We start from the raw sequence: 27304 nt of genomic DNA, 5'->3' as shown, positions 1-27304 counted from the left end.
ATCCAGCGATCAACAATCTGGGCTGGATTGATTTTACTCTCTGCAGTTACACTGAGCAACAGTGCATAAATGTATAGATGGCTGCTGATGCCTAAACGGAGCGTTGTCATGACGATAATGTGCTTGAATGCAGGTGAACAGTGAGGTGACATCATAGAACAACCACGTTTCTCCCATCGTTGAAGTCATGAAATTATCTTCTTTTTGTAGGTGTGAGTGGGGTCCTGCTTTAGTGTCTCAGAGGTGGCCGAAACACCGAAGACTCAATATTTTGTTGGTGTAATCAACCATGTTTAGATCACGGTTCCTCTACGGAACAATCAAGACTGAGATGTTCTGACCACTCTGGGCTGTTGTTGCCTTCCTCTCCTGATCTGTCAGCTTAGGTGGTGGTGGGGCTTTATCACTGGCAATGCAGCTGCCACCTTCAGTCTGAGTTGTTCTGCTTCTCTTTCTGGTAGTTTGTTGTGTCGCTGGGCTGATTCAGTAGCTGTGATGAGGTCTATCACTGGGACTTGTGGTGGTGTGATGGCAAAATTCAGTCCCGTGGTCAGAACTTCCTTTTCTGGCTGGGTAAGGGACCTGTATGATAGGTTTCTGGTCTGGTGTGGGTGTGTTGAAATTCTTGTTTCTCTGTGTCACTTGTTCTGTTCCGTTGTTGCTCTGCCATGACTGTATCCTTTTGAATATCTCTTTGACGGTTCTTTCCCTTGATGTGCCGGGATTGTTGGGAGCTCTCCTCAAAGTTGATGACTTCCCTTTGAAACATTAATGGAGGTCTGATCTGTCTGATTGTTTTATTTAGAAGTTGATTCTGAGCCTTCTGGAGGATCACTAGGATTACTCTGTGTCCATTTAGGGTGGATTAAAGGCATAAACAGTTGGAAATTATGCTGTGTTGTCCACAGCTTAGATTAAAGCAGGTGTGGTTTCTAAAATCGTAAAGTTTCTTTTCAAATTCCCAGACCAGTTGCAGGACTTTTCATCTCAAAAAGCATAGAAACATTTCAGTAAACCAGAAGAGTAAATCTAACTGTGGGATTCCCACCAGTTAATTTAGAACTGAAGAAGGTTCTTGGATGAGAGCTAAAACATCTCCAAAAACAAAAGGAAGTCCAAGTGAATTTGTCTGAAACTAAGATTTCTCTTCTCACCCACACCATGAGAGAACAGCTTGAATCCTGCTTCTAACCTTCTAACCTGGCTACCTTTCCACGTGCCCTGGCTAATGTCCCCCTCTCAGTGAATTCAGAACTCAGCACCAGTGTGCCTCAAGGCTGTGTGCTGAGCCCATTCCTCTCCTCTCTTTCTCTTCACCCACAGCTGCAGACCTGTACATGGATCCAGCTCCATCATCAAGTTTTGGACGACACCACGGTGATTGGTCTCATCAGCAACAACGAAGAGACGGCCAATAGAGAAGAGGAGCAACACCTGACCACATGGTGCGCCGACAATAACCTGCTCCTCAACACCAGCAAGACCAAGGAGCTGATAATGGACTTCTGGAAGGTGAGAGGAGGCACACATGATCCCATCCACATCAATGGGATGGTCGTCGAGCGTGTCTCCAGCTTCAAGTTCCTGGGGACCCACATCTCGGAGGACCTGTCCTGGACTACAAATACCTCCAGCCTGATCAAGAAAGCTCACCAGCTTCTCGTCTTCATGAAGACACTGAGGAAGAACCACCTGTCTTCAGCCGTCCTGGTGAACTTTTATCGCTGTGTGACAGTCTGATATGGAAGCTGCACTATCGCTGAGCATGAGGCTCTGCAGCGGGTGGTGACAGCTGCCCATCACATCACAGGGACCCCACTTCCAGCCATTGAGGAAGTCCAGAAGAAGCGCTGCCTGCATCGAGCACGCAGCATCCTTAAGGACTCCTCCCACCCCTCCCATAGACTGTTTTCCCTCCTGCCCTCAGGTAGGTGCTTCAGCTTCTTCTCCAGAGCTGTGTCCTTGCTGAACTCCAGCTGACCCCCACTTCACATCTCACGACACTACATTTACACAATAACACACTTAGTAGCAGCAGCTTAGTATCCAACAGAGCTAATGCTGAAACTTATTGAAGCACATTTATGCACTTTAGTTAAACTAAACATCTGTACATTGCTAATTTATCATTTGCAAATTTCCTCTAGCTTTATGTCAAGAGTTACTGCACTTATAGTCAAAGGCATTTAATATACAAACCCATCTGTAAAATATGTTCATATGACAATCTGTAAATCTGTAAACTACTGAAACACTAAAAACGGCACATAATATATTCATTACTTATTATTATATCTGCTCTTTTTGCACTTCTGGTTAAATGCTAAACTGCATTTTGATGCTCTGTAACTGTTCATGTGCAATAACAATAAAGTTGAATCTAATCTAATCTATTCTAATTACTGCTACCAAATTATTTCCAAATAGTTTTTTTTTAAAACTTTCATTGAGTCAGGTTGTTCCCATTAAAATCAAACAACTCTTTTTCGATAGAGAGATTTCCCAAGAGGACATTAAAAGCACAACTCAACACTTCATTCCAAATTCATCCAACATCATCTCCCACTTTATTCCTCAGCAGGGTCACGTGGGGGTCAGACACACAAAAACATTAAAATCACTCACATGAAACATCTGCAGACACACAAGATAGACTGCAAAGATTCCAGAGGATCCTGAAATCAGAAGTTGGATGGAGATTGTTGACTCCTGAGAAGGGAAGGTGCTGAGGGTTTGAAGCCTCCACAGAGGTGGGCTGAAGCACTTTTGGAAAGAACAACGTGGACAATGTCCAGTAGGTCAGCCAGGAACTTGGAACTGTTGCTGAAAGTTTGGGCAGCTGTTTGTGTCTGAAGTGAGAGGAGACAACATGGGCTGATAAATGACCTGCAGCAGCCACCATGTGACACAAACCCAGGTCAGATCCATCTGTGGAGGCTCAAACACAGACTCAGTATGACTGATGAGAGGCTGCAGGAACCAGTGAGGGTGTTGGTCTGGCATTAAGATCCAGATGCAGCATTTTCTTAGTTCCACATTCTGCAAGACTGAAATAGTGGAAAAGCATTTTTTCATTTAAACAGTTTAAAGTTGAGTTCATTTTATGAGACGGTTCCCTCTGTTTTTACACAGCTGACATTTGAGCTCCATTTAGCTCCATTTGCAGCTATAAATGAGTGAGGAGGCCTGCAGGTGCATCCTGGGAAAGTACTGAGGCGTCCAGAGGCCACGCTTCACTGATGAAGCATGAAAACTCAGTTTCACTTTATTATAGATCTGATTTTTCTGTTGTCCTGAGACAAGACACTAAAATCACTGAACTTTTATTGATTATTGTTGAAAACAACATTTGGAAGAGTCCAAATAAACAGAAAGAGTTCTTTTTCTTCAACTTGATGAGTTTTTATTGAAAGATTGTAAAAACAGAGCAGCTGCAAAGCTGCTCCAAGAGCAGCAGCTCAGCGTGACAACATTGATTCCAAGCATGCAGACTGGTCTCCTCTGACATGTGAAGCTGCTGATGCAGCACAAAGACTAAAGAAGCAGATGTGAAATGGTGCTGCTGCTCCTCCACTATTCTTCACACTCGGACTTCTTGATGCTTTTCTCTGCAGTCTGGGAGCCCACAGACACTTTACAGGTGTAAACCTTCTGCGCGTCCCAGTCTGACGTCAGGATGGACAGATGGCTGCTGATTTGGAAAGTCTGGTCTGCTTGTTGGACAGGAGTGCTGGTGGAGATCCCGCTGCTCACTGAAGTGTCACCAAGCAACCAGCTCACCTCTGCAAAAGGTGCAGAGAGTCTGGACAGACAGACCAGAGTGGCTTTGTTGGACTGGAGCTCAGCTCTGGATGGAGGGAAGACTGTCAGGACAGGAGGAGGGAGGCTGGAGCCTGAAAATACATGAAGAAGAAATTCACACACTCACACAAAGTTCAACAGGAACTAATGAATTTAGGAGTTTGGTTGAAAACATCACAAACACACTGAGCAAATAAAACCTTCAATCTTCAGCAACAATATGAGGAAAATCTCACTAAACCAGATATTTTACACCATTTCAGAGTCATTTTGAACATAAACAGCATCAATTAAATATTTGACCAAAGTAAAATTATAACCAGCAAATGATACAAAAATATAAAGTTATACATTTAAAATGATAATTTAAGCTCAATTAATTTGGGTGAATTTTACAAAACCTTTTTCACTCACTTCCATCAAACACGACCCAAGGAACCAAAGTCAATTTAAAATACGTTTAGGTAGAAAATCTGTCCTGCAGTTATTAAAAACAGGTGAAAATGAAGAAAACTCAACAATATTTGGTGAGAAACTGATTGAAATGATGTAATCTTTGGAGATGTTTCCTTTAGCTGACAGATAAAGTATCAAAGCAGGTCAAAGACTAACAAAAGAATATTTCAAATCATTTCCACACTCCACATTTCTATGAAAAAGCTTCTAGTTTGTATCAAAAGCATCAAATCTTTGTTGTTTCTGCTGAGTGTAAAAGTACTTACTGGTGACAATCAGCTTGGTTCCTGGTCCGAATACCACAGTGATTCAGTTTGTACACACAGCTGTACAAAAACCTGCTGAGAGTCACTGATGAGTGGAGACACTGAGACATGAGAACAGCCTTCACTGGTGACACCATCATCACCATCATTACCATCATCATCATCATCATCATCATCATCATCATCATCATCACCATCATCATCACCATCATCATCATCATCATCATCATCATCACCATCATCATCATCATCACCATCATCATCATCACCATCATCACCATCATCATCATCACCATCATCATCATCATCACCATCATCATCATCATCATCATCATCATCACCATCACCATCAACATCACCATCACATCACCATCACCATCATCACCATCATCATCATCATCATCATCATCACCATCATCATCATCATCATCATCATCATCACCACATCATCATCATCATCACCATCATCATCATCACCATCATCATCATCATCAACATCATCACCATCATCATCATCATCATCACCATCACATCATCATCATCATCATCATCACCATTATCATCATCATCACCATCATCATCATCATCATCATCATCATCACCATCATCATCATCATCATCACCATCATCATCACCATCCTCATCACCATCATCATTACCATCATCTTCATCATCATTATCATCATCGGTACCACCACCATCATCACAATTCATCATCATCATCGTTGTCATCATTAACATCATCATCATCCTGATTGGCACCACCATCATCTTCATCATCATAGTCACAATCATCATTGTTATCATCCTCATCACCATCATCATCTTTAGCGTCATCATAACAATCATTACCATCATCTTCATCATCATTATCATCATCATCATCATTATCATCATCATTATCATCATCACAACAGATTCTCTGTTAGAACTTTAATCAACAAACTCTCCATCATATTCCCCATAAAGTCGTTTTGATGACTTAAAGGTGTATTTTAATGGTGATGATGGAGGATGAAGGATGAGTGAGGGAGTTGGTTTTGGTTCTTGTTATTTTCAGTGATGAAACAGCAGAAAGTTTCCAACAATTTGAAAGTTTCTCTGAGAATCTGAGTGTGAACATGAGTTGATTTGTAATTTAGTGAGACTGAACATGAGCTGATGTATCAGACACTAAAAAGCAGAAGTATTGAGTGAGGAGGTTTTTGTCACAGTCTGAATCACTGTGATACCCACTCTTTAGCAGAGTCGTCCCATGTTTGACAGTAATAGACTGCTGAGTCTCCCTCCTCCAGATTATTGATCATCAAACGATAATCTGTTGTTGACTGATGAGTAGAAGTGAATCTTGGAGATGAGAAACCAGAACCATATTTGACAGAACTCCAGCTTTGATGAAATCTCAGTACAAACTGAGGAACTCCTCCTGGAACCTGTTTATACCAGCGAGCACTGGAATCAGTAACAGTTCCCAGGTTACAGTCCATGGTGACTGACTCTCCTCTGCTCAGAGACACAACAGTGGGCTTCTGTGTCAGCACCGTCACAGCACTCACACCTGGAAACAACAAGAGGACATGAAGTCAAGAGAAAGACACAGACTGATGAATCCAGCATGAGCTCAGAGCTGCAGTAAGTCAGCCTCCTCACATGTTAGAGCAGTGATGAGAGTGCAGAGGCTCTCCAGCATGTTGCCACTGTGTGCTGACTATCAACCTGGAAAGTGACTTTACTGCTGACAGATTCAGGCTTTGGAGGATGAGGAGAGGAGGTGCTGGAGGAGCAATTTAATAGCCCACTGGAGCTGAGAGGGACTGACAGGAGGAGGAGCTTCTCTTCAATCTGCAGCTTTTCTCCTGTGTGTGATGTGGAAAAGAGCAGATTGGAGCTCCAACGTTTCATTTACATGAAGTTAAATAAAGACCATCAGAGCTGCAGGTGTTTCCTGCTGATGGAGGAGCTGAGTCAGGTCACAGCTGAAGGAGCTGCTTTCTCTGTTTCTATGGTGATGCAGTGCTCCTCTCTGGTGGACTTGAACAGAACAACATCCTTCATGGATAAAATGTCTCTGGATGTGTCACATGTTTACACATGTAATCATTTGATCATAAAAATATAAGGGGATAAAACCCAATTGATGTCCAAATGTTTTTCTTCTCTTCTTTCTACCTTGCTTTTCCTCTTCTATTATTTCCTTCTTTACCCTTTTCTCATCAAATGGAGCCCATTCCCACCATATCATCTTGGTCCTGCTCAAGATTTCTTCCATTTTAAAGAACCTTTTGACCTGCCACTGTTGACTCAGTGATCAGCCTCTGGGATCCCGTGAAGCTACTTGACTGAAACTTTTGTTTAAGAAATGAATGTTGATCTGAATCAGTTTCTCCAGATTAGACTGGGACAGAACTGGTTTAATCTGGATATTGTTGAGAGTCCAATCAGAGGTTGTGATCTTTGATCTGTCAATCATTGAAGGGCAGGTTTTGATTGACATCTGTCACTTTAAGAACCATTGTGAATTAGTTCAAATCAATGAAGCTGAAATATTAGAAATATTTATATTTAAGTACAAAGATTTCAGCTGAATCAAACGTGAAGCGAGCAGAAACCCGTTATCTTGTGGTGCTCTCATATTCCAGAACTCCAACATAACTGAAGTGTCCAGTACAGTCCAAAGTGCTCAGAGACATGATGGACGGGCCTGTAACTGGATCAGTACTGGTGTTGGCTGGAGCCAGTAAAGTTCAGTCAGACACCGACTGACATGGAGCAGCACAGCAGTTACAGATTATCACGTAAACGGGGAATTGAAATAAAACGTTTTATCACATCTTTGTCCCACTGAGCACCACTGACTCAAACTATCACACCGTTACCTAATAGGCTGTTTGTTTATACTTTGTGAAACCTTGAGCTGTTGGGATGAACAAATCTGATATTCTGCAGTAATTTAAGACAGACACATTATTTGCCAGTTCAAAAAAGTCTTTAGAGAAATTCTCCAGGAATGACTCCGTCCCTTTGTAGCCGAGTCACTGAACAATAAATTTGGGAAAATAGTCCTCGGTCCTGTGTTACAATCTTTCCAGATTAGACCCAAAGTTAAATGTGTCTTTGCTAAATTAGTGCTTGGATATGGTTCAATCTGTGCTGAGCTAGTAAATTTTGGAGCCACACTGACCATCAACTCACTGATGTCGTCCATGCTGTCCATTGTTTACCTCACAATGATCAGGCGCACAAAAAGGTGTAATAATAACATCGATGTAATGACAACATTGATGTAATGACAACATTGATGTAACGACTCATGAGATGAGAGGAAACCAGCAGCCACGCCCCTCTCAGCAGGAGGTCACATCTGCTACTGCTGCCAATGTGACAATGCTCAAATGCTGAGCAAAGGCGGGTCCACCTGCTCTACACACGATCCACATTCACACCAGTCCTGTCCCAGTCTGATCTGGAGGGACTGATCCAGGTCAAACCAAGGCAGCTCGGCTCAACTCAACTTAATCAACGAAGCATTAATTAAAATCAAGAAGCTTCAGAGGAATTCAGAGGCTGATCATTGAGACAGCAACAGCTGCAGGGCTAAAGTCCAGTTTAACAGGAAGAAACCCTGAGCAGGACCAGGCTCATATGAGGGGACCCTCTTGCTGATGACAAAGAAGGTAAGAAGTGGGAGAAGAGCAGGAAAAAGATAAAAGAACAGATCCATACATCCCTCATGCAAATACATGTGGAACTAAAATAAAGATTTTTTGTATGTCATAATCAATACATATCAATACCTACACACATACATGTGATCAGAAGAGCCTGTAAGTATTCTTGACATCACTGTACATCTGACCAGTAGCTCAGTTATTGATACTATACAACATTAAAATAAAAGCAAGAAACACTGAAACAAGTAAAAGTGAAGTTAATATAACCAGACTGAATTAAAGAGGTGTGTAATGAGTCTAGATTTGAAGATGAGGAGTGATTCATTGTTACGGAAGATTGACAGACGTGAACTGAGCCCCCAAATGCAGACACAGACGACAAGATCAGCTTCAGCTCTTACTGAAAATGAACAGCGTGTGCCAGCAATTCTCAGCAGAGATGAGACCACAGCGAGGCAGGAAGCAGGCTGGGCGAAACAGGCAGGAACAGGTCGCAGTGTTGGAGCACTGCAGGCAAAAGACCGGCAAAATGAGCAGAAAGCAAGTGAGAAAGTTAGGAAGAGAGACACAGGAGGGTGGTGAGAGGGAAACACTCGGGTATGGAGGAGGTGGATGGACATTAATGTGGTGGAGGAGGAGGGTTGGTTATGATGCCAGCAGCAGAGTTCTGGACCTGGAGGAGTTTATTGAGGTGACTTAAGAGGAGAAAGCTGCAATCATCTAAACAGGTGACAAAGATGAGGAAAAGAATGAAAGCAGCAGGAGAGAGATGGAGGGACGGAGATGGTTGAGGTTACACAGGTGAATGTCATGATCCTGTTCATGTCTGTTTTGTAATTGCTGTTTGTTTCCACCAGGGGGCGGGGTTGACCTGTTAACCGGCTCGTGCTGCCTGCTTCCACACCTGCAGCTGATCAGCTTGATTGGAAGTCTTTTTAAGCAGCTGGCACGCGCTTCGGAGTCTGGAAGTTTCTTCTGTCCTGTTGGTAACTGAGTGTTTATAGACTTTAAACCTTCACTGTTCCTGTTTGGATTATCGGTGTCTCTGTTGAAGAGCACCTTTCTGAGTTGGGTTTCTCTGTTCACGGTTCACCAACGCACATTTTGGTGTCACCAGCACTTTAATAAATGTTTCACTTTGAGATTTCCTGCCCCCTGTCTGCATTCTGGGTTCCACCTTCGTGTACCAGTTGTAGTGAAAGTATGATGATGAGTGATGTCACCGATTTGTGATCGAAATTGGAGATAAATTTACAACATTCTTTGTCAAATTGCAAGAACTGAGTGAAGCCTATGAGATATAAATGGAAGCAGTTAGGGGGGCGTGGGGGACACCAATGGAGGAGTCTATTGAGGAGGATGGGCTGTGAGATGGTGTAGAAGTGCCACTTAGATCAAGAAGGTCCAGGAGGGAGAGGAAGCTGGAGCCAGCTGCACAGAGGAGATGCTTGGATATTTTAAATAGAGCGATCTAAGTACTGTGATGTTGAGGGAGACCAGACTGGAAACATTAATGTGTGTGTAGTTGGTAGACAAATGAATTTTCAAGACTGTTTTTGTTGCTGATTTAGAAATGGGGAAAGATGACTGTAATTATTGGGATCTGAACCAGGTTTTTTTAAAATGTGACAAAATGCTGTAGCTGGAAAATGGATGGAACAATTCTAGTGGTGAGTGAGGACTTGATGATGGCAATAATCAGAGGGAGCATTAAACTGAGCAATTAGAAAGAGTCTTTAGGGTGGTAAATCCATACTTTTATTTCTCTACATGAGGATAATCAAACCCTTAAAGAGAAATTACATTTATAAACCTGTGACACAGAGACATTTTGTCCATGAAGGATGTTGTTCTATTCAAGTCCACCAGAGAGGAGCACTGCATCACCATAGAAACAGAGAAAGCAGCTCCTTCAGCTGTGACCTGACTCAGCTCCTCCATCAGCAGGAAGCACCTGCAGCTCTGATGGTCTTTATTTAACTTCATGTAAATGAAACGTTGGAGCTCCAATCTGCTCTTTTCCACATCACACACAGGAGAAAAGCTGCAGATTGAAGAGAAGCTCCTCCTCCTGTCAGTCCCTCTCAGCTCCAGTGGGCTATTAAATTGCTCCTCCAGCACCTCCTCTCCTCATCCTCCAAAGCCTGAATCTGTCAGCAGTAAAGTCACTTTCCAGGTTGATAGTCAGCACACAGTGGCAACATGCTGGAGAGCCTCTGCACTCTCATCACTGCTCTAACATGTGAGGAGGCTGACTTACTGCAGCTCTGAGCTCATGCTGGATTCATCAGTCTGTGTCTTTCTCTTGACTTCATGTCCTCTTGTTGTTTCCAGGTGTGAGTGCTGTGACGGTGCTGACACAGAAGCCCACTGTTGTGTCTCTGAGCAGAGGAGAGTCAGTCACCATGGACTGTAACCTGGGAACTGTGACCAATTATCCTGCTAGCTGGTATAAACAGGTTCCAGGAGGAGTTCCTCAGTTTGTACTCAGCTGGTATCACGGCTGGAGTTCTGTCAAATATGGTTCTGGTTTCTCATCTCCAAGATTCACTTCTACTCATCAGTCAACAACAGATTATCGTTTGATGATCAATAATCTGGAGGAGGGAGACTCAGCAGTCTATTACTGTCTAACATGGGACAGCTCTGCTGGCGAGGGCGTATCACAGTGATTCAGACTGTGACAAAAACCTCCTCACTCAATACTTCTGCTTTTTAGTGTCTGATACATCAGCTCATGTTCAGTCTCACTAAATTACAAATCAACTCATGTTCACACTCAGTTTCTCAGAGAAAAATTCAGATTGTTGGAAACTTTCTGCTGTTTCATCACTGAAAATAACAAGAACCAAAACCAACTCCCTCACTCATCCTTCATCCTCCATCATCACCATTAAAACACACCTTTAAGTCATCAAAACGACTTTATGGGGAATATGATGAAGAGTTTGTTGATTAAAGTTCTAACAGAGAATCTGTTGTGATGATGATGATGATGACGATGATGATGATGGTGATGATGGTGATGATGGTGATGATTATGACAATGACGATGATGATGAAGAAGATGAAGAGGATGATGATGATGGTAATGATGATGATGATGAAGGTGACGATGACGATGATGATGGTGATGATGATGGTGTCGATGGTGATTATGATGATGGTGATGATGATGGTGATGATGATGATGGTGATGATGATGATGGTGATGATGATAATGATGATGATGATGATGGTGATGATGATGATGATGGTGATGATATTGATGATATTGATGATGGTGATGATGATGATGGTGATGATGATGATGATGGTGATGGTGATGATGATGATGATGATGATGATAATGATGATATTGATGATGATGATGGTGATGATGATGATGATAATGATAATGATGATGATGGTGATGATGGTGTCACCAGTGAAGGCTGTTCTCATGTCTCAGTGTCTCCACTCATCAGTCACTCTCAGCAGGTTTTTGTACAGCTGTGTGTACAAACTGAATCACTGTGGTATTCGGACCAGGAACCAAGCTGATTGTCACCAGTAAGTACTTTTACACTCAGCAGAAACAACAAAGATTTGATGCTTTTGATACAAACTAGAAGCTTTTTCATAGAAATGTGGAGTGTGGAAATGATTTGAAATATTCTTCTGTTAGTCTTTGACCTGCTTTGATACTTTATCTGTCAGCTAAAGGAAACATCTCCAAAGATTACATCATTTCAATCAGTTTCTCACCAAATATTGTTGAGTTTTCTTCAGTTTCACCTGTTTTTAATAACTGCAGAACAGATTTTCTACCTAAACGTATTTTAAATTGACTTTGGTTTCTTGGCTCGTGTTAGATGGAAGTGAGTGAAAAAGGTTTTGTAAAATTCACCCAAATTAATTCTGCTGAAATTCTCATTTTAATTATGTAACTTCATATTTTTTTATCATTTGCTGGTTATAATTTTACTTTGGTCAAATATTTAATTGATGCTGTTCATGTTCAAAATGACTCTGAAATGGTGTAAAATATCTGGTTTAGTGAGATCTTCCTCATATTGTTGCTGAAGATTGAAGGTTTTATTTGCTCAGTGTGTTTGTGATGTTTTCAACCAAACTCCTAAATTCATTAGTTCCTGTTGAACTTTGTGTGAGTGTGTAAATTTCTTCTTCATGTATTTTCAGGCTCCAGCCTCCCTCCTCCTGTCCTGACAGTCTTCCCTCCGTCCAGAGCTGAGCTCCAGTCCAACAAAGCCACTCTGGTCTGTCTGTCCAGACTCTCTGCACCTTTTGCAGAGGTGAGCTGGTTGCTTGGTGACACTTCAGTGAGCAGCGGGATCTCCACCAGCACTCCTGTCCAACAAGCAGACCAGACTTTCCAAATCAGCAGCCATCTGTCCATCCTGACGTCAGACTGGGACGCGCAGAAGGTTTACACCTGTAAAGTGTCTGTGGGCTCCCAGACTGCAGAGAAAAGCATCAAGAAGTCCGAGTGTGAAGAATAGTGGAGGAGCAGCAGCACCATTTCACATCTGCTTCTTTAGTCTTTGTGCTGCATCAGCAGCTTCACATGTCAGAGGAGACCAGTCTGCATGCTTGGAATCAATGTTGTCACGCTGAGCTGCTGCTCTTGGAGCAGCTTTGCAGCTGCTCTGTTTTTACAGTCTTTCAATAAAAACTCATCAAGTTGAAGAAAAAGAACTCTTTCTGTTTATTTGGACTCTTCCAAGTGTTGTTCTCAACAATAATCAATAAAAGTTCAGTGATTTTAGTGTCTTGTCTCAGGACAACAGAAAAATCAGATCTATAATAAAGTGAAACTGAGTTTTCATGCTTCATCTGTGAAGCGTGGCCTCTGGACACCTCAGTACTTTCCCAGGATGCACCTGCAGGCCTCCTCACTCATTTATAGCTGCATCTAAATGGAGCTCAAATGTCAGCTGTCTCTGACACCATCACCATCATCATCACCATCACCATCATCACCATCATCACCATCATCATCATTATCATCATCATCATCACCATCATCATCATCATCATCATCATCATCACCATCATCACCATCATCATCATTATCATCACCATCATCATCATCGTCATCATCACCATCATCATCACCATCATCATCATCATCATCATCATCATCATCATCATCATCATCATCATCATTTACCATTATCATTATCATCATCATCATCACCATCATCATCATTATCATCGTCATCACCATCGTCATCATCACCATCATCATCACCATCATCATCATCACCATCATTACCATCATCATCATCCTCTTCATCTTCTTCATCATCATCGTCATTGTCATAATCATCACCATCATCATCATCACCATCATCATCATCTTCATTGTCATCATTATCATGACCATCATCATTATCATCATCATCATCACAACAGATTCTCTGTTAGAACTTTAATCAACAAACTCTTCATCATGTTCCCCATAAAGTCGTTTTGATGACTTAAAGGTGTATTTTAATGGTGATGATGGAGGATGAAGGATGAGTGAGGGAGTTGGTTTTGGTTCTTATTATTTTCAGTGATGAAACAGCAGAAAGTTTCCAACATTCTGAAAGTTTCTCTGAGAAACTTGAGTGTGAACATGATTTAATTTGTAATTTAGTGAGACTGAACATGAGCTGATGTATCAGACACTAAAAAGCAGAAGTATTGAGTGAGGAGGTTTTTGTCACAGTCTGAATCACTGTGATACGTACTCTTTAGCAGAGCCGTCCCATGTTCCACAGTAATAAACTGCTGAGTCTCCCTCCTCCAGATTATTGATCATCAAACGATAATCTGATGTTGACTGATGAGTAGAAGTGAATCTTGGAGATGAGAAACCAGAACCATATATGACAGAACTCCAGACGTGATACCAGCTGAGTACAAACTGAGGAACTCCTCCTGGAACCTGTTTATACCAGCGACCACTGTCATCAGTAACAGTTCCCAGGTTACAGTCCATGGTGACTGACTCTCCTCTGCTCAGAGACACAACAGTGGGCTTCTGTGTCAGCACCGTCACAGCACTCACACCTGGAAACAACAAGAGGACATGAAGTCAAGAGAAAGACACAGACTGATGAATCCAGCATGAGCTCAGAGCTGCAGTAAGTCAGCCTCCTCACATGTTAGAGCAGTGATGAGAGTGCAGAGGCTCTCCAGCATGTTGCCACTGTGTGCTGACTATCAACCTGGAAAGTGACTTTACTGCTGACAGATTCAGGCTTTGGAGGATGAGGAGAGGAGGTGCTGGAGGAGCAATTTAATAGCCCACTGGAGCTGAGAGGGACTGACAGGAGGAGGAGCTTCTCTTCAATCTGCTGCTTCACCATCAGTGTTTCCTGCCACTGTGTCTTTTCTCTCCCAATTATTTGCATTTTGAATTTTTCGACTTCCACACAGAGTCTCTGTGTTCTCTAAATAAAGCTCAACTTTAATATCCTTCCTTTACATGCTTTGTTACAGCCCAACAATGTGTCAAGTCCCCACGATGACATCTAAATGTATTTTTACCAGATAGATTTGTGCATTTATTGATTTTTCATTCACCGTGACTTCAGTTCTCAATGATGAACTATAGCAAATATACAGTAGTTTGAATAAAGATCAGATCCTTCACAACAAGCAGTCTAAATATCATTGACTTCATTGAAAACTAAAAAAGTCACTGAGTTGAGACTGATGTGTTTTTAGCTCCAAACATTTAAAGAGCAGCTTTAATATTTTTTCCTGATGTTGGTGAATGTCTCAGAGCAGGAACGTTCAAACTCTTCCACAAAGGTTTGTGTGGCTGCAGGTTTGTGTTGTAACATCAACAGCAGAGCAGCCTTGACTCATTTAATCACCTGATCTGAGTCTTCAGACAGCTGATTGGTCAAACTGTGTCTTGATTGGTTTCATCAAACCTGCAGACTCGACCCTTTGTTGAACTACACACATGATTTCTACCCACAGATACTAGAGATCCTCTATAAATACGCTGCACTAAGACAAGACAGTGACAGGTGACCAGGCCCACCACATGTAATTCCTGCTGGTATTAAAGCGTCAGACTCGTCACACTCATCAGACTCTGCAACGACTCTCAGAATTCACAATCTGCTTGTGTTGTGATGTCTATTTTCCTCTCAGATGTGCTATATGTTATCAACAAACGGCTCCACCTGCACATGGGGTGAAGGGGGTTGTTGATGATGGACTTTGACTCAGCTAAATTCTCTACTCAACCACCTCCGTAGTGGAGAACAGAAGGCAGTTCAGGCCTCAGCCTTCAGCTCTCTCACTGCTTCCATAAGCAGCTGCAGCAAAGAAGGTGGCACCTGTGCTCCCACAGGAGATGATCACATCAGTGTCCTGGACCTCTGGAGGACACGGTCTCAGCAGGTGGACACCATGTTGGACACGCTTGAAGCAGCCCATGACCTGGGAAGCTTGTCTCTCAGAGGAACGCAATTGGTCTTGTAACCAGCGGGGAATTGGTTCAAATCCTCTGATGGGTCACGGGTTGGTGTTCCCATTAGCAAGGCACCTAGTCTTCATTGCACCCTCTGCCCTGTTTACATATTGACATGATCATGAGTAGTTCACACATATATTATTGATAATCAGGCTGTTTTTGTCCCGGATTCCCTTCCTGATCAGGGAAGAACGACCAAATATCTTGTCTCTAGATCATCCTAGAAGATAATCCTGTAGTCTGAGGTGTACCAGGAGGGAATTTGTCCCCATATTTGGCTCCAAAATCAGTTGCAGCCTAAAAATCCAAAATATTAAATGTGTTCAATAGTTATGACCAAGAAATCTTCACGTGTATGAGGAGTTTCCTTCTCAACACTCTACATCCTGCTCTGGTCCTCCAACACTCCGCTCTTCCAAAGTCTAAACTGTTCTCTTTGAAACAAGACAAGACAGGAGGAGGAGGAGGAGGAGGACACTTGATGCTTCCAGGAACACCAGTCCAGCCCAGGAGGGAAGGAGGAGCAGATTTAAATACCGGAGGACACAATTAGACACAGGTGAGACACGTGAGAAACATTAAGATTGGGACAGTCAGAGACAGGGAGGACAGGACGAGACAAAGACAAAGCTGAAACTGGAGTGAACCTCAACAGACACATGTGAACAGACAAGTGAAGCAGCCTCACAGTGGAACTGTGTAAAGGTGTGTGGAGGGTTGGCGATTCAAACACCTGTTCATTCATATGGATCACATTTCCTGTCCTAACTCAGCCCACAGGCAGTTCATCATCAGTCTAAGTGAGTTCAGGATGGTTTAGCTCATTAAATAGCAGGCTTACTCCTCATGATTTATCAAAGAGGTGTTAGATTATAGGACATAATATAAAATAAGGTCAAATAAACCTTTAATAGTCTTACAATGGATAATTGTGCTGTTTACAGCAGCGTAAAATGATAGTACCACCACACACATGCAATGTGTATAATATAAAAATATAACTAAATATTTGGGAGGGGGCTGTACATGAGGAGGACAAAGTCATTGCAACAAAATTGAGATGACCGCATACAGCACAAAAGGAATATATAAACAGCTACACCCATCAATGTAGCTACATATGTTTCCAAATATACATATTCACATATCTCCATATACAGTGTCTCAGACATTTTGATTTGACAGTCTGACGGAAGCAGGTAGGAGCGAGAGACGGGTTCCTCTCCTTGTCAGTTTGCTGCAGAAAGCAGAAGTATTGAGTGAGGAGGTTTTTGTCACAGTCTGAATCACTGTGATACGTGCTCTTCAGCAGAGTCGTCCCATGTTTGACAGTAATAGACTGCTGAGTCTCCCTCCTCCAGATTATTGATCATCAAACGATAATCTGATTTGGACTGATGAGTAGAAGTGAATCTTGGAGACGAGAAACCAGAACCATACGTGACAGAGCTCCAGCCGCTCTGCCAGCTCAGTACGAACTGAGGAACTCCTCCTGGAACCTGTTTATACCAGCGAGCAGCCCTGTTAGTAACAGTTCCCAGGTTACAGTCCATGGTGACTGACTCTCCTCTGCTCAGAGACACAACAGTGGGCTTCTGTGTCAGCACCGTCACAGCACTCACACCTGGAAACAACAAGAGGACATGAAGTCAAGAGAAAGACACAGACTGATGAATCCAGCATGAGCTCAGAGCTGCAGTAAGTCAGCCTCCTCACATGTTAGAGCAGTGATGAGAGTGCAGAGGCTCTCCAGCATGTTGCCACTGTGTGCTGACTATCAACCTGGAAAGTGACTTTACTGCTGACAGATTCAGGCTTTGGAGGATGAGGAGAGGAGGTGCTGGAGGAGCAATTTAATAGCCCACTGGAGCTGAGTGGGACTGACAGGAGGAGGAGCTTCTCTTCAATCTGCTGCTTTTCTCCTGTGTGTGATGTGGAAAAGAGCAGATTGGAGCTCCAACGTTTCATTTACATGAAGTTAAATAAAGACCATCAGAGCTGCAGGTGCTTCCTGCTGATGGAGGAGCTGAGTCAGGTCACATCTGAAGGAGCTGCTTTCTCTGTTTCTATGGTGATGCAGTGCTCCTCTCTGGTGGACTTGAATAGAACAACATCCTTCATGGACAAAATGTCTCTGTGTCACAGGTTTATACATGTAATTTCTCTTTAAGGGTTTGATTATCCTCATGTAGAGAAATAAAAGTATGAATTTACCACCCTAAAGACTCTTTCTAATCGCTCAGTTTAATGCTCCCTCTGATTATTGCCATCATCAAGTCCTCACTCACCACTAGAATTGTTCCGTCCATTTTCCAACTACAGCATTTTGTTACATTCTAAAAAACCTGGTTCTGATCCCAATAATTACAGTCATCTTTCCCCATTTCTAATTTAGCATAAATTTACAACATTTTTGAAAAATCATTTGTCTTCCAACTCCACACCCATTAATGTTTCCAGTCTGGTCTCCCTCAACATCACAGCACTGAGATCGCTCTATTTTAAATATCCAAGCATCTCCTCTGTGCAGCTGGCTCCAGCTTCCTCTCCCTCCTGGACCTTCTTGATCTTTGATCTAAGTGGCACTTCTACACCATCTCACAGCCCATCCTCCTCAATAGACTCCTCCATTGGTGTCCCCCACGCCCCCCTAACTGCTTCCATTCATATCTCATAGGCTTCACTCAGTTCTTGCAATTTGACAAAGAATGTTGTAAATTTATCTCCAACTTCAATCACAAATCGGTGACATCACTCGTCATTATACTTTCACTATGACTGGTACACGAAGGTGGAACCCAGAATGCAGACAGGAGGCAGGAAATCTCAAAGTGAAACATTTATTAAAGTGCTGGTGACACCGAAATGTGCGTTGGTGAATTCTGAACAGAGAAACCCAACTCAGAACGGTGCTCTTCAACAGACACAAGGATAATCCAAACAGGAACAGGGAAGGTTTCAAATCTATAAACACTCAGTTACCAACAGGACAGAAGAAACTACCAGACTCTGATCGACTCGTGCCAGCTGCTTAAAAAGACTTCCAATCAAGCTGATCAGCTGCAGTTGTGGAAGCAGGCAGCACGAGACGGGAAACAAGTCAACGCCTCCCCCTGGTGGAGACAAACAGCAATTACAAAACAGACATGAACAGGATCATGACATTCACCTGTGTAACCTCAACCATCTCCGTCCCTCCATCTCTCTCCTGCTGCTTTCATTCTTTTCCTCATCTTTGTCACCTGTTTAGATGATTGCAGCTTTCTCCTCTTAAGTCACCTCAATAAACTCCTCCAGGTCCAGAACTCTGCTGCTGGCATCATAACCAACCCTCCTCCTCCACCACATTAATGTCCATCCACCTCCTCCATACCCGAGTGTTTCCCTCTCACCACCCTCCTGTGTCTCTCTTCCTAACTTTCTAACTTGCTTTCTGCTCATTTTGCCGGTCTTTTGCCTGCAGTGCTCCAACACTGCGACCTGTTCCTGCCTGTTTCGCCCAGCCTGCTTCCTGCCTCGCTGTGGTCTCATCTCTGCTGAGAATTGCTGGCACACACGCTGTTCATTTTCAGTCAGAGCTGAAGCTGATCTTGTCGTCTGTGTCTGCATTTGGGGGCTCAGTTCACGTCTGTCAATCTTCCGTAACAATGAATCACTCCTCATCTTCAAATCTAGACTCATTAGACACCTCTTTAATTCAGTCTGGTTATATTAACTTCACTTTTACTTGTTTCAGTGTTTCTTGCTTTTATTTTAATGTTGTATAGTATCAATAACTGAGCTACTGGTCAGATGTACAGTGATGTCAAGAATACTTACAGGCTCTTCTGATCACATGTATGTGTGTACGTATTGATATGTATTGATTATGACATACAAAAAATCTTTATTTTAGTTACACACGTATTTGCATGGGGGATGTATGGATCTGTTCTTTTTTCTTTTTCCTGCTCTTCTCCCACTTCTTACCTTCTTTGTCATCAGCAAGAGGGTCCCCTCATATGAGTCTGGTCCTGCTCAGGGTTTCTTCCTGTTAAACTGGACTTTAGCCCTGCAGCTGTTGCTGTCTCAATGATCAGCCTCTGAATTCCTTTGAAGCTTCTTGATTGTAATTAATGCTTCGTAGATAAAGGTGAATTGAGCCGAGCTGCCTTGGTTTGACCTGGATCAGTCCCTCCAGATCAGACTGGGACAGGACTGGTGTGAATGTGGATCGTGTGTAGAGCAGATGGACCCACCTTTGCTCAGCATTTGAGCATTGTCACATTGGCAGCAGTAGCGGATGTGACCTCCTGCTGAGAGGGGCGTGGCTGCTGGTTTCCTCTCATCTCATGAGTCATTACATCAATGTTGTCATTACATCGATGTTATTATTACACCATTTTGTGCGCCTGATCATTGTGAGGTAAACAATGGACAGCATGGATGACATCAGTGAGTTGATGGTCAGCGTGGCTCCAAAATTTACTAGCTCAGCACAGATTGAACCATATCCAAGCACTAATTTAGCAAAGACACATTTAATTTTGGGTCTAATCTGGAAAGATTGTAACACAGGACCGAGGACTATTTTCCCAAATTTATTGTTCAGTGACTCGGCTACAAAGGGACGGAGTCATTCCTGGAGAATTTCTCTAAAGACTTTTTTGAACTCCATTCTGTTGGCAAATAATGTGTCTGTCTTAAATTACTGCAGAATATCAGATTTGTTCATCCCAACAGCTCAAAGTTTCACAAAGTATAAACAAACAGCCTAGTAGGTAACGGTGTGATAGTTTGAGTCAGTGGTGCTCAGTGGGACAAAAATGTGATAAAACGGGTTATTTCAATTCCCCGTTTACCTAATAATCTGTAACTGCTGTGCTGCTCCATGTCAGTTGGTGTCTGACTGAACTTTACTGGCTCCAGCCAACACCAGTACTGATCCAGTTACAGGCCCGTCCATCATGTCTCTGAGCACTTTGGACTGTTCTGGACACTTCGGTTATGTTGTAGTTCTGGAACATGAGAGCACCACAAGTTCTGCTCGCTTCACGTTTGATTTAGCTGAAATCTTTGTACTTAAACCTGCCCTTCAATGATTGACAGATCGAAGATCACAACCTCTGATTGGACTCTCAACAATATCCAGATTAAACCAGTTCTGTCCCAGTCTAATCTGGAGAAACTGATTCAGATCAATATTTATTTCATTAACAAAAGTTTCAGTCAAGTAGCTTCACGGGATCCCAGAGGCTGATCACTGAGTCAACAGTGGCAGGTCAAAAGGTTCTTTAAAATGGAAGAAATCTTGAGCAGGACCAAGATGATATGGTGGGTATGGGCTCCATTTGATGAGAAAAGGGTAAAGAAGGAAAGAATAGAGGAGGAAAAGCAAGGTAGAAAGAAGAAAAGAAAAACATCTCGACATCAATTGGGTTTTATCCCCTTATATTTTTATGATCAAATGATTACATGTGTAAACATATGAAACACCAGAGACATTTTGTGCATGAAGGATGTTGTTCTGCTCAAATCCACCAGAGAGGAGCACTGCATCACCATAGAAACAGAGAAAACAGCTCCTTCAGCTGTGACCTGACTCAGCTCCTCCATCAGCAGGAAGCACCTGCAGCTCTGATGGTCTTTATTTAACTTCATGTAAATGAAACGTTGGAGCTCCAATCTGCTCTTTTCCACATCACACACAGGAGAAAAGCTGCAGATTGAAGAGAAGCTCCTCCTCCTGTCAGTCCCTCTCAGCTCCAGTGGGCTATTAAATTGCTCCTCCAGCACCTCCTCTCCTCATCCTCCAAAGCCTGAATCTGTCAGCAGTAAAGTCACTTTCCAGGTTGATAGTCAGCACACAGTGGCAACATGCTGGAGAGCCTCTGCACTCTCATCACTGCTCTAACATGTGAGGAGGCTGACTTACTGCAGCTCTGAGCTCATGCTGGATTCATCAGTCTGTGTCTTTCTCTTGACTTCATGTCCTCTTGTTGTTTCCAGGTGTGAGTGCTGTGACGGTGCTGACACAGAAGCCCACTGTTGTGTCTCTGAGCAGAGGAGAGTCAGTCACCATGGACTGTAACCTGGGAACTAGTACTGATGCTGGTCGCTGGTATAAACAGGTTCCAGGAGGAGTTCCTCAGTATGTGCTGAGCTGGTATCACGGCTGGAGTTCTGTTGATTATGGTTCTGGTTTCTCATCTCCAAGATTCACTTCTACTCATCAGTCAACATCAGATTATCGTTTGATGATCAATAATCTGGGGGAGGGAGACTCAGCAGTTTATTACTGTCAAACATGGGACAGCTCTGCTGGCGAGTATGTATCACAGTGATTCAGACTGTGACAAAAACCTCCTCACTCAATACTTCTGCTTTTTAGTGTCTGATACATCAGCTCATGTTCAGTCTCACTAAATTACAAATCAACTCATGTTCACACTCAGTTTCTCAGAGAAACTTTCAGATTGTTGGAAACTTTCTGCCGTTTCATCACTGAAAATAACAAGAACCAAAACCAACTCCCTCACTCATCCTTCATCCTCCATCATCACCATTAAAATACACCTTTAAGTCATCAAAACGACTTTATGGGGAATATGATGAAGAGTTTGTTGATTAAAGTTCTAACAGAGAATATGTGGTGATGATGATGATGATGATGATAATGATGATGATGATAGTGGTGGTGGTGATGATGATGATGATGATGATGATAATGATGTGATGGTGATGATGATGGTGATGATGATGGTGATGATGATGGTGATGATGATGGTGATGGTGATGATGATGATGGTGATGATGATGGTGGTGATTGTGATGATGATGATGATGATGGTGATGATGATGGTGGTGATGATGATGATGATGATGATGGTGGTGTCACCAGTGAAGGCTGTTCTCATGTCTCAGTGTCTCCACTCATCAGTGACTCTCAGCAGGTTTTTGTACAGCTGTGTGTACAAACTGAATCACTGTGGTATTCGGACCAGGAACCAAGCTGATTGTCACCAGTAAGTACTTTTACACTCAGCAGAAACAACAAAGATTTGATGCTTTTGATACAAACTAGAAGCTTTTTCATAGAAATGTGGAGTGTGGAAATGATTTGAAATATTCTTCTGTTAGTCTTTGACCTGCTTTGATACTTTATCTGTCAGCTAAAGGAAACATCTCCAAAGATTACATCATTTCAATCAGTTTCTCACCAAATATTGTTGAGTTTTCTTCATTTTCACCTGTTTTTAATAACTGCAGAACAGATTTTCTACCTAAATGTATTTTAAATTGACTTTGGTTTCTTGGCTCGTGTTTGATGGAAGTGAGTGAAAAAGGTTTTGGAAAATTCACCCAAATTAATTCAGTTGCTGAAATTCTCATAATTATATAACTTTATATTTTTGTATCATTTGCTGGTCATCATTTTACTTTTGAATTGATGCTGTTTATATTCAAAATGACTCTGAAATGGTGTAAAATATCTGCTTTAGTGAAATTTTCCTCATATTGTTGCTGAAGGTTGAAGATTTTATTTGCTCAGTGTGTTTGTGATGTTTTCAACCAAACTCCTAAATTCATTAGTTCCTGTTGAACTTTGTGTGAGTGTGTGAATTTCTTCTTCATGTATTTTCAGGCTCCAGCCTCCCTCCTCCTGTCCTGACAGTCTTCCCTCCGTCCAGAGCTGAGCTCCAGTCCAACAAAGCCACTCTGGTCTGTCTGTCCAGACTCTCTGCACCTTTTGCAGAGGTGAGCTGGTTGCTTGGTGACACTTCAGTGAGCAGCGGGATCTCCACCAGCACTCCTGTCCAACAAGCAGACCAGACTTTCCAAATCAGCAGCCATCTGTCCATCCTGACGTCAGCCTGGGACGCGCAGAAGGTTTACACCTGTAAAGTGTCTGTGGGCTCCCAGACTGCAGAGAAAAGCATCAAGAAGTCCGAGTGTGAAGAATAGTGGAGGAGCAGCAGCACCATTTCACATCTGCTTCTTTAGTCTTTGTGCTGCATCAGCAGCTTCACATGTCAGAGGAGACCAGTCTGCATGCTTGGAATCAATGTTGTCACGCTGAGCTGCTGCTCTTGGAGCAGCTTTGCAGCTGCTCTGTTTTTACAATCTTTCAATAAAAACTCATCAAGTTGAAGAAAAAGAACTCTTTCTGTTTATTTGGACTCTTCCAAATGTTGTTTTCAACAATAATCAATAAAAGTTCAGTGATTTTAGTGTCTTGTCTCAGGACAACAGAAAAATCAGATCTATAATAAAGTGAAACTGAGTTTTCATGCTTCATCTGTGAAGCGTGGCCTCTGGACGCCTCAGTACTTTCCCAGGATGCACCTGCAGGCCTCCTCACTCATTTATAGCTGCATCTAAATGGAGCTCAAATGTCAGCTGTCTAAAAACAGAGGGAACCATTTTATCATTTTAAAAAATATTATATTTGAAGAACAATGATTTTGTTGTTTAATATGTGGAGGATATTTATGTGTTTAAATGTCACAACAGGATCATCAAGGGTGAAAGACTCGATGTTCCAGATAATTCATGATGTGATCCACGATGATGATACGATCAACACACATCGATCCAGCGATCAACAATCTGGGTTGGATTGATTTTATTCTCTGCAGTTACACTGAGCAACAGTGCATAAATGTATCGATGGCTGCTGATGCCTAAACGGAGCGTTGTTATGACGATAATGTGCTTGAGTGATGTAACCAGTGTAGTTAGAGCTCAGACACGTCACCCTTGTGTAGAAGGAGACCCTGTTGAGTCTGATGTTGAAGCTCTAGCAGGAAGTTCTCAGTGAGCAATTGTTATCATCATCACAATCACCATCATCATTATCATCATTATCATCACCATCATCATCATCATCATCATCAACATCACATCATCATCACCATCATCATCATCATCATCACATCATCATCACCATCATCATCATCACAACAGATTCTCTGTTAGAACTTTAATCAACAAACTCTTCATCATATTCCCCATAAAGTCGTTTTGATGACTTAAAGGTGTATTTTAATGGTGATGATGGAGGATGAAGGATGAGTGAGGGAGTTGGTTTTGGTTCTTGTTATTTTCAGTGATGAAACAGCAGAAAGTTTCCAACAATCTGAAAGTTTCTCTGAGAAACTGAGTGTGAACATGAGTTGATTTGTAATTTAGTGAGACTCAACATGAGCTGATGTATCAGACACTAAAAAGCAGAAGTATTGAGTGAGGAGGTTTTTGTCACAGTCTGAATCACTGTGATACGTTCTCTTTAGCAGAGCCGTCCCATGTTCCACAGTAATAGACTGCTGAGTCTCCCTCCTCCAGATTATTGATCATCAAACGATAATCTGATGTTGACTGATGAGTAGAAGTGAATCTTGGAGATGAGAAACCAGAACCATATTTGACAGAACTCCAGCCGTGATACCACCTGAGTACAAACTGAGGAACTCCTCCTGGAACCTGTTTATACCAGCTAGCATCATAATTGGTCACAGTTCCCAGGTTACAGTCCATGGTGACTGACTCTCCTCTGCTCAGAGACACAACAGTGGGCTTCTGTGTCAGCACCGTCACAGCACTCACACCTGGAAACAACAAGAGGACATGAAGTCAAGAGAAAGACACAGACTGATGAATCCAGCATGAGCTCAGAGCTGCAGTAAGTCAGCCTCCTCACATGTTAGAGCAGTGATGAGAGTGCAGAGGCTCTCCAGCATGTTGCCACTGTGTGCTGACTATCAACCTGGAAAGTGACTTTACTGCTGACAGATTCAGGCTTTGGAGGATGAGGAGAGGAGGTGCTGGAGGAGCAATTTAATAGCCCACTGGAGCTGAGAGGGACTGACAGGAGGAGGAGCTTCTCTTCAATCTGCTGCTTCACCATCAGTGTTTCCTGCCACTGTGTCTTTTCTCTCCCAATTATTTGCATTTTAAATTTTTCGACTTCCACACAGAGTCTCTGTTCTTCTCTAAATAAAGCTCAGCTTTAATATCCTTCCTTTACATGCTTTGTTACAGCCCAAGAATATGTCAAGTCCCCACTATGACATCTAAATGTATTTTTACCACATAGATTTGTGCATTTATTGATTTTTCATTCACCATGACTTCAGTTCTCAATGATGAACTATAGCAAATATACAGTAGTTTGAATAAAGATCAGATCCTTCACAACAAGCAGACTAAATAACATTGACTTCATCGAAAATTAAATAGTCACTGAGTTGAGACTGATGTGTTTTTAGCTCCAAACATTTAAAGAGCAGCTTTAATATTTTTTCCTGATGTTGGTGAATGTCTCAGGGCAGGAACGTTCAAACTCTTCCACAAAGGTTTGTGTGGCTGCAGGTTTGTGTTGTAACATCAACAGCAGAGCAGCCTTGACTCATTTAATCACCTGATCTGAGTCTTCAGACAGCTGATTGGTCAAACTGTGTCTTGATTGGTTTCATCAAACCTGCAGACTCGACCCTTTGTTGAACTACGCACATGATTTCTACTCACAGATACTAGAGATCATCTATAAATACGCTGCACTAAGACAAGACAGTGACAGGTGACCAGGCCCACCACATGTAATTCCTGCTGGTATTAAAGCGTCAGACTCGTCACACTCATCAGACTCTGCAACGACTCTCAGAATTCACAATCTGCTTGTGTTGTGATGTCTATTTTCCTCTCAGATGTGCTATATGTTATCAACAAACGGCTACACCTGCACGTGGGGTGAAGGGGGTTGTTGATGATGGACTTTGGCTCAGCTAAATTCTCTACTCAACCACCTCCGTAGTGGAGAACAGAAGGCAGTTCAGGCCTCAGCCTTCAGCTCTCTCACTGCTTCCATAAGCAGCTGCAGCAAAGAAGGTGGCACCTGTGCTCCCACAGGAGATGATCACATCAGTGTCCTGGACCTCTGGAGGACACGGTCTCAGCAGGTGGACACCATGTTGGACACGCTTGAAGCAGCCCATGACCTGGGAAGCTTGTCCCTCAGAGGAAAGGAATTGGTCTTGCAACCAGCGGGGCATTGGTTCAGATCCTCTGATGGGTCATGGGTTGGTGTTCCCATTAGCAAGGCACCTAGTCTGCATTGCACCCTCTGCCCTGTTTACATATTGACATTATCATGAGTAATTCACACATATTATTGATAATCAGGCTGTTTTTGTCCCGGATTCCCTTCCTTATCAGGGAAGAACGACCAAATATCTTGTCTCTAGATCATCCTAGAAGATAATCCTGTAGTCTGAGGTGTACCAGGAGGGAATTTGTCCCCATATTTGGCTCCAAAATCAGTTGCAGCCTAAAAATCCAAAATATTAAATGTGTTCAATAGTTATGACCAAGAAATCTTCACGTGTATGAGGAGTTTCCTTCTCAACACTCTACATCCTGCTCTGGTCCTCCAACACTCCGCTCTTCCAAAGTCTAAACTGTTCTCTTTGAAACAAGACAAGACAGGAGGAGGAGGAGGAGGAGGAGGAGGAGGAGGAGGAGGACACTTGATGCTTCCAGGAACACCAGTCCAGCCCAGGAGGGAAGGAGGAGCAGATTTAAATACTGGAGGACATAATTAGACACAGGTGAGACACGTGAGAAACATTAAGATTGGGACAGTCAGAGAC

The 27304-nt window shown here is 42.6% G+C and overlaps 3 protein-coding genes across 3 annotated transcripts; 2 read left to right on the top strand and 1 right to left on the bottom strand.

Moving 5' to 3' along the window:
• Positions 1-3573: 3573 nt before the first annotated feature.
• Positions 3574-6213, bottom strand: LOC115249830 (immunoglobulin lambda-1 light chain-like). Its single transcript, XM_029836190.1, has 4 exons — positions 6174-6213; positions 5757-6081; positions 4524-4558; positions 3574-3893 (listed from the first exon to the last, which is right to left on the bottom strand). Exons 1-4 carry the CDS (start codon positions 6211-6213, stop codon positions 3574-3576), a joined length of 720 nt encoding a protein of 239 aa, XP_029692050.1.
• Positions 6214-10396: 4183 nt separating this feature from the next.
• Positions 10397-12696, top strand: LOC115249831 (immunoglobulin lambda-1 light chain-like). Its single transcript, XM_029836192.1, has 4 exons — positions 10397-10436; positions 10529-10851; positions 11710-11746; positions 12377-12696. Exons 1-4 carry the CDS (start codon positions 10397-10399, stop codon positions 12694-12696), a joined length of 720 nt encoding a protein of 239 aa, XP_029692052.1.
• An 8767-nt stretch (positions 12697-21463) lies between these two features.
• On the top strand, positions 21464-23621 carry LOC115249829 (immunoglobulin lambda-1 light chain-like). The gene is made up of 4 exons (XM_029836189.1): positions 21464-21573; positions 21666-21988; positions 22648-22681; positions 23302-23621. Exons 1-4 carry the CDS (start codon positions 21534-21536, stop codon positions 23619-23621), a joined length of 717 nt encoding a protein of 238 aa, XP_029692049.1. The 5' UTR covers positions 21464-21533.
• The last annotated feature ends 3683 nt before the right edge of the window (positions 23622-27304 follow it).

The sequence above is a fragment of the Takifugu rubripes genome, chromosome 5 (genome assembly GCF_901000725.2).
Source record: "Takifugu rubripes chromosome 5, fTakRub1.2, whole genome shotgun sequence".
Taxonomy (NCBI): domain Eukaryota; kingdom Metazoa; phylum Chordata; class Actinopteri; order Tetraodontiformes; family Tetraodontidae; genus Takifugu; species Takifugu rubripes.
This window is presented reverse-complemented; position numbering and strand designations above follow the sequence as displayed.

Excerpts from the sequence above, each read along its gene's own strand:
- LOC115249830 (XM_029836190.1), bottom strand. The coding sequence starts at position 6,213 with ATGCTGGAGAGCCTCTGCACTCTCATCACTGCTCTAACAT. Across the intron at positions 6,082-6,173 it reads TCTCATCACTGCTCTAACAT|GTGTGAGTGCTGTGACGGTG; the intron begins GTGAGGAGGCTG and ends TGTTGTTTCCAG. Across the intron at positions 3,894-4,523 it reads AACCAAGCTGATTGTCACCA|GCTCCAGCCTCCCTCCTCCT; the intron begins GTAAGTACTTTT and ends ATGTATTTTCAG.
- LOC115249831 (XM_029836192.1), top strand. The coding sequence starts at position 10,397 with ATGCTGGAGAGCCTCTGCACTCTCATCACTGCTCTAACAT. Across the intron at positions 10,437-10,528 it reads TCTCATCACTGCTCTAACAT|GTGTGAGTGCTGTGACGGTG; the intron begins GTGAGGAGGCTG and ends TGTTGTTTCCAG. Across the intron at positions 11,747-12,376 it reads AACCAAGCTGATTGTCACCA|GCTCCAGCCTCCCTCCTCCT; the intron begins GTAAGTACTTTT and ends ATGTATTTTCAG.
- LOC115249829 (XM_029836189.1), top strand. The coding sequence starts at position 21,534 with ATGCTGGAGAGCCTCTGCACTCTCATCACTGCTCTAACAT. Across the intron at positions 21,574-21,665 it reads TCTCATCACTGCTCTAACAT|GTGTGAGTGCTGTGACGGTG; the intron begins GTGAGGAGGCTG and ends TGTTGTTTCCAG. Across the intron at positions 22,682-23,301 it reads AACCAAGCTGATTGTCACCA|GCTCCAGCCTCCCTCCTCCT; the intron begins GTAAGTACTTTT and ends ATGTATTTTCAG.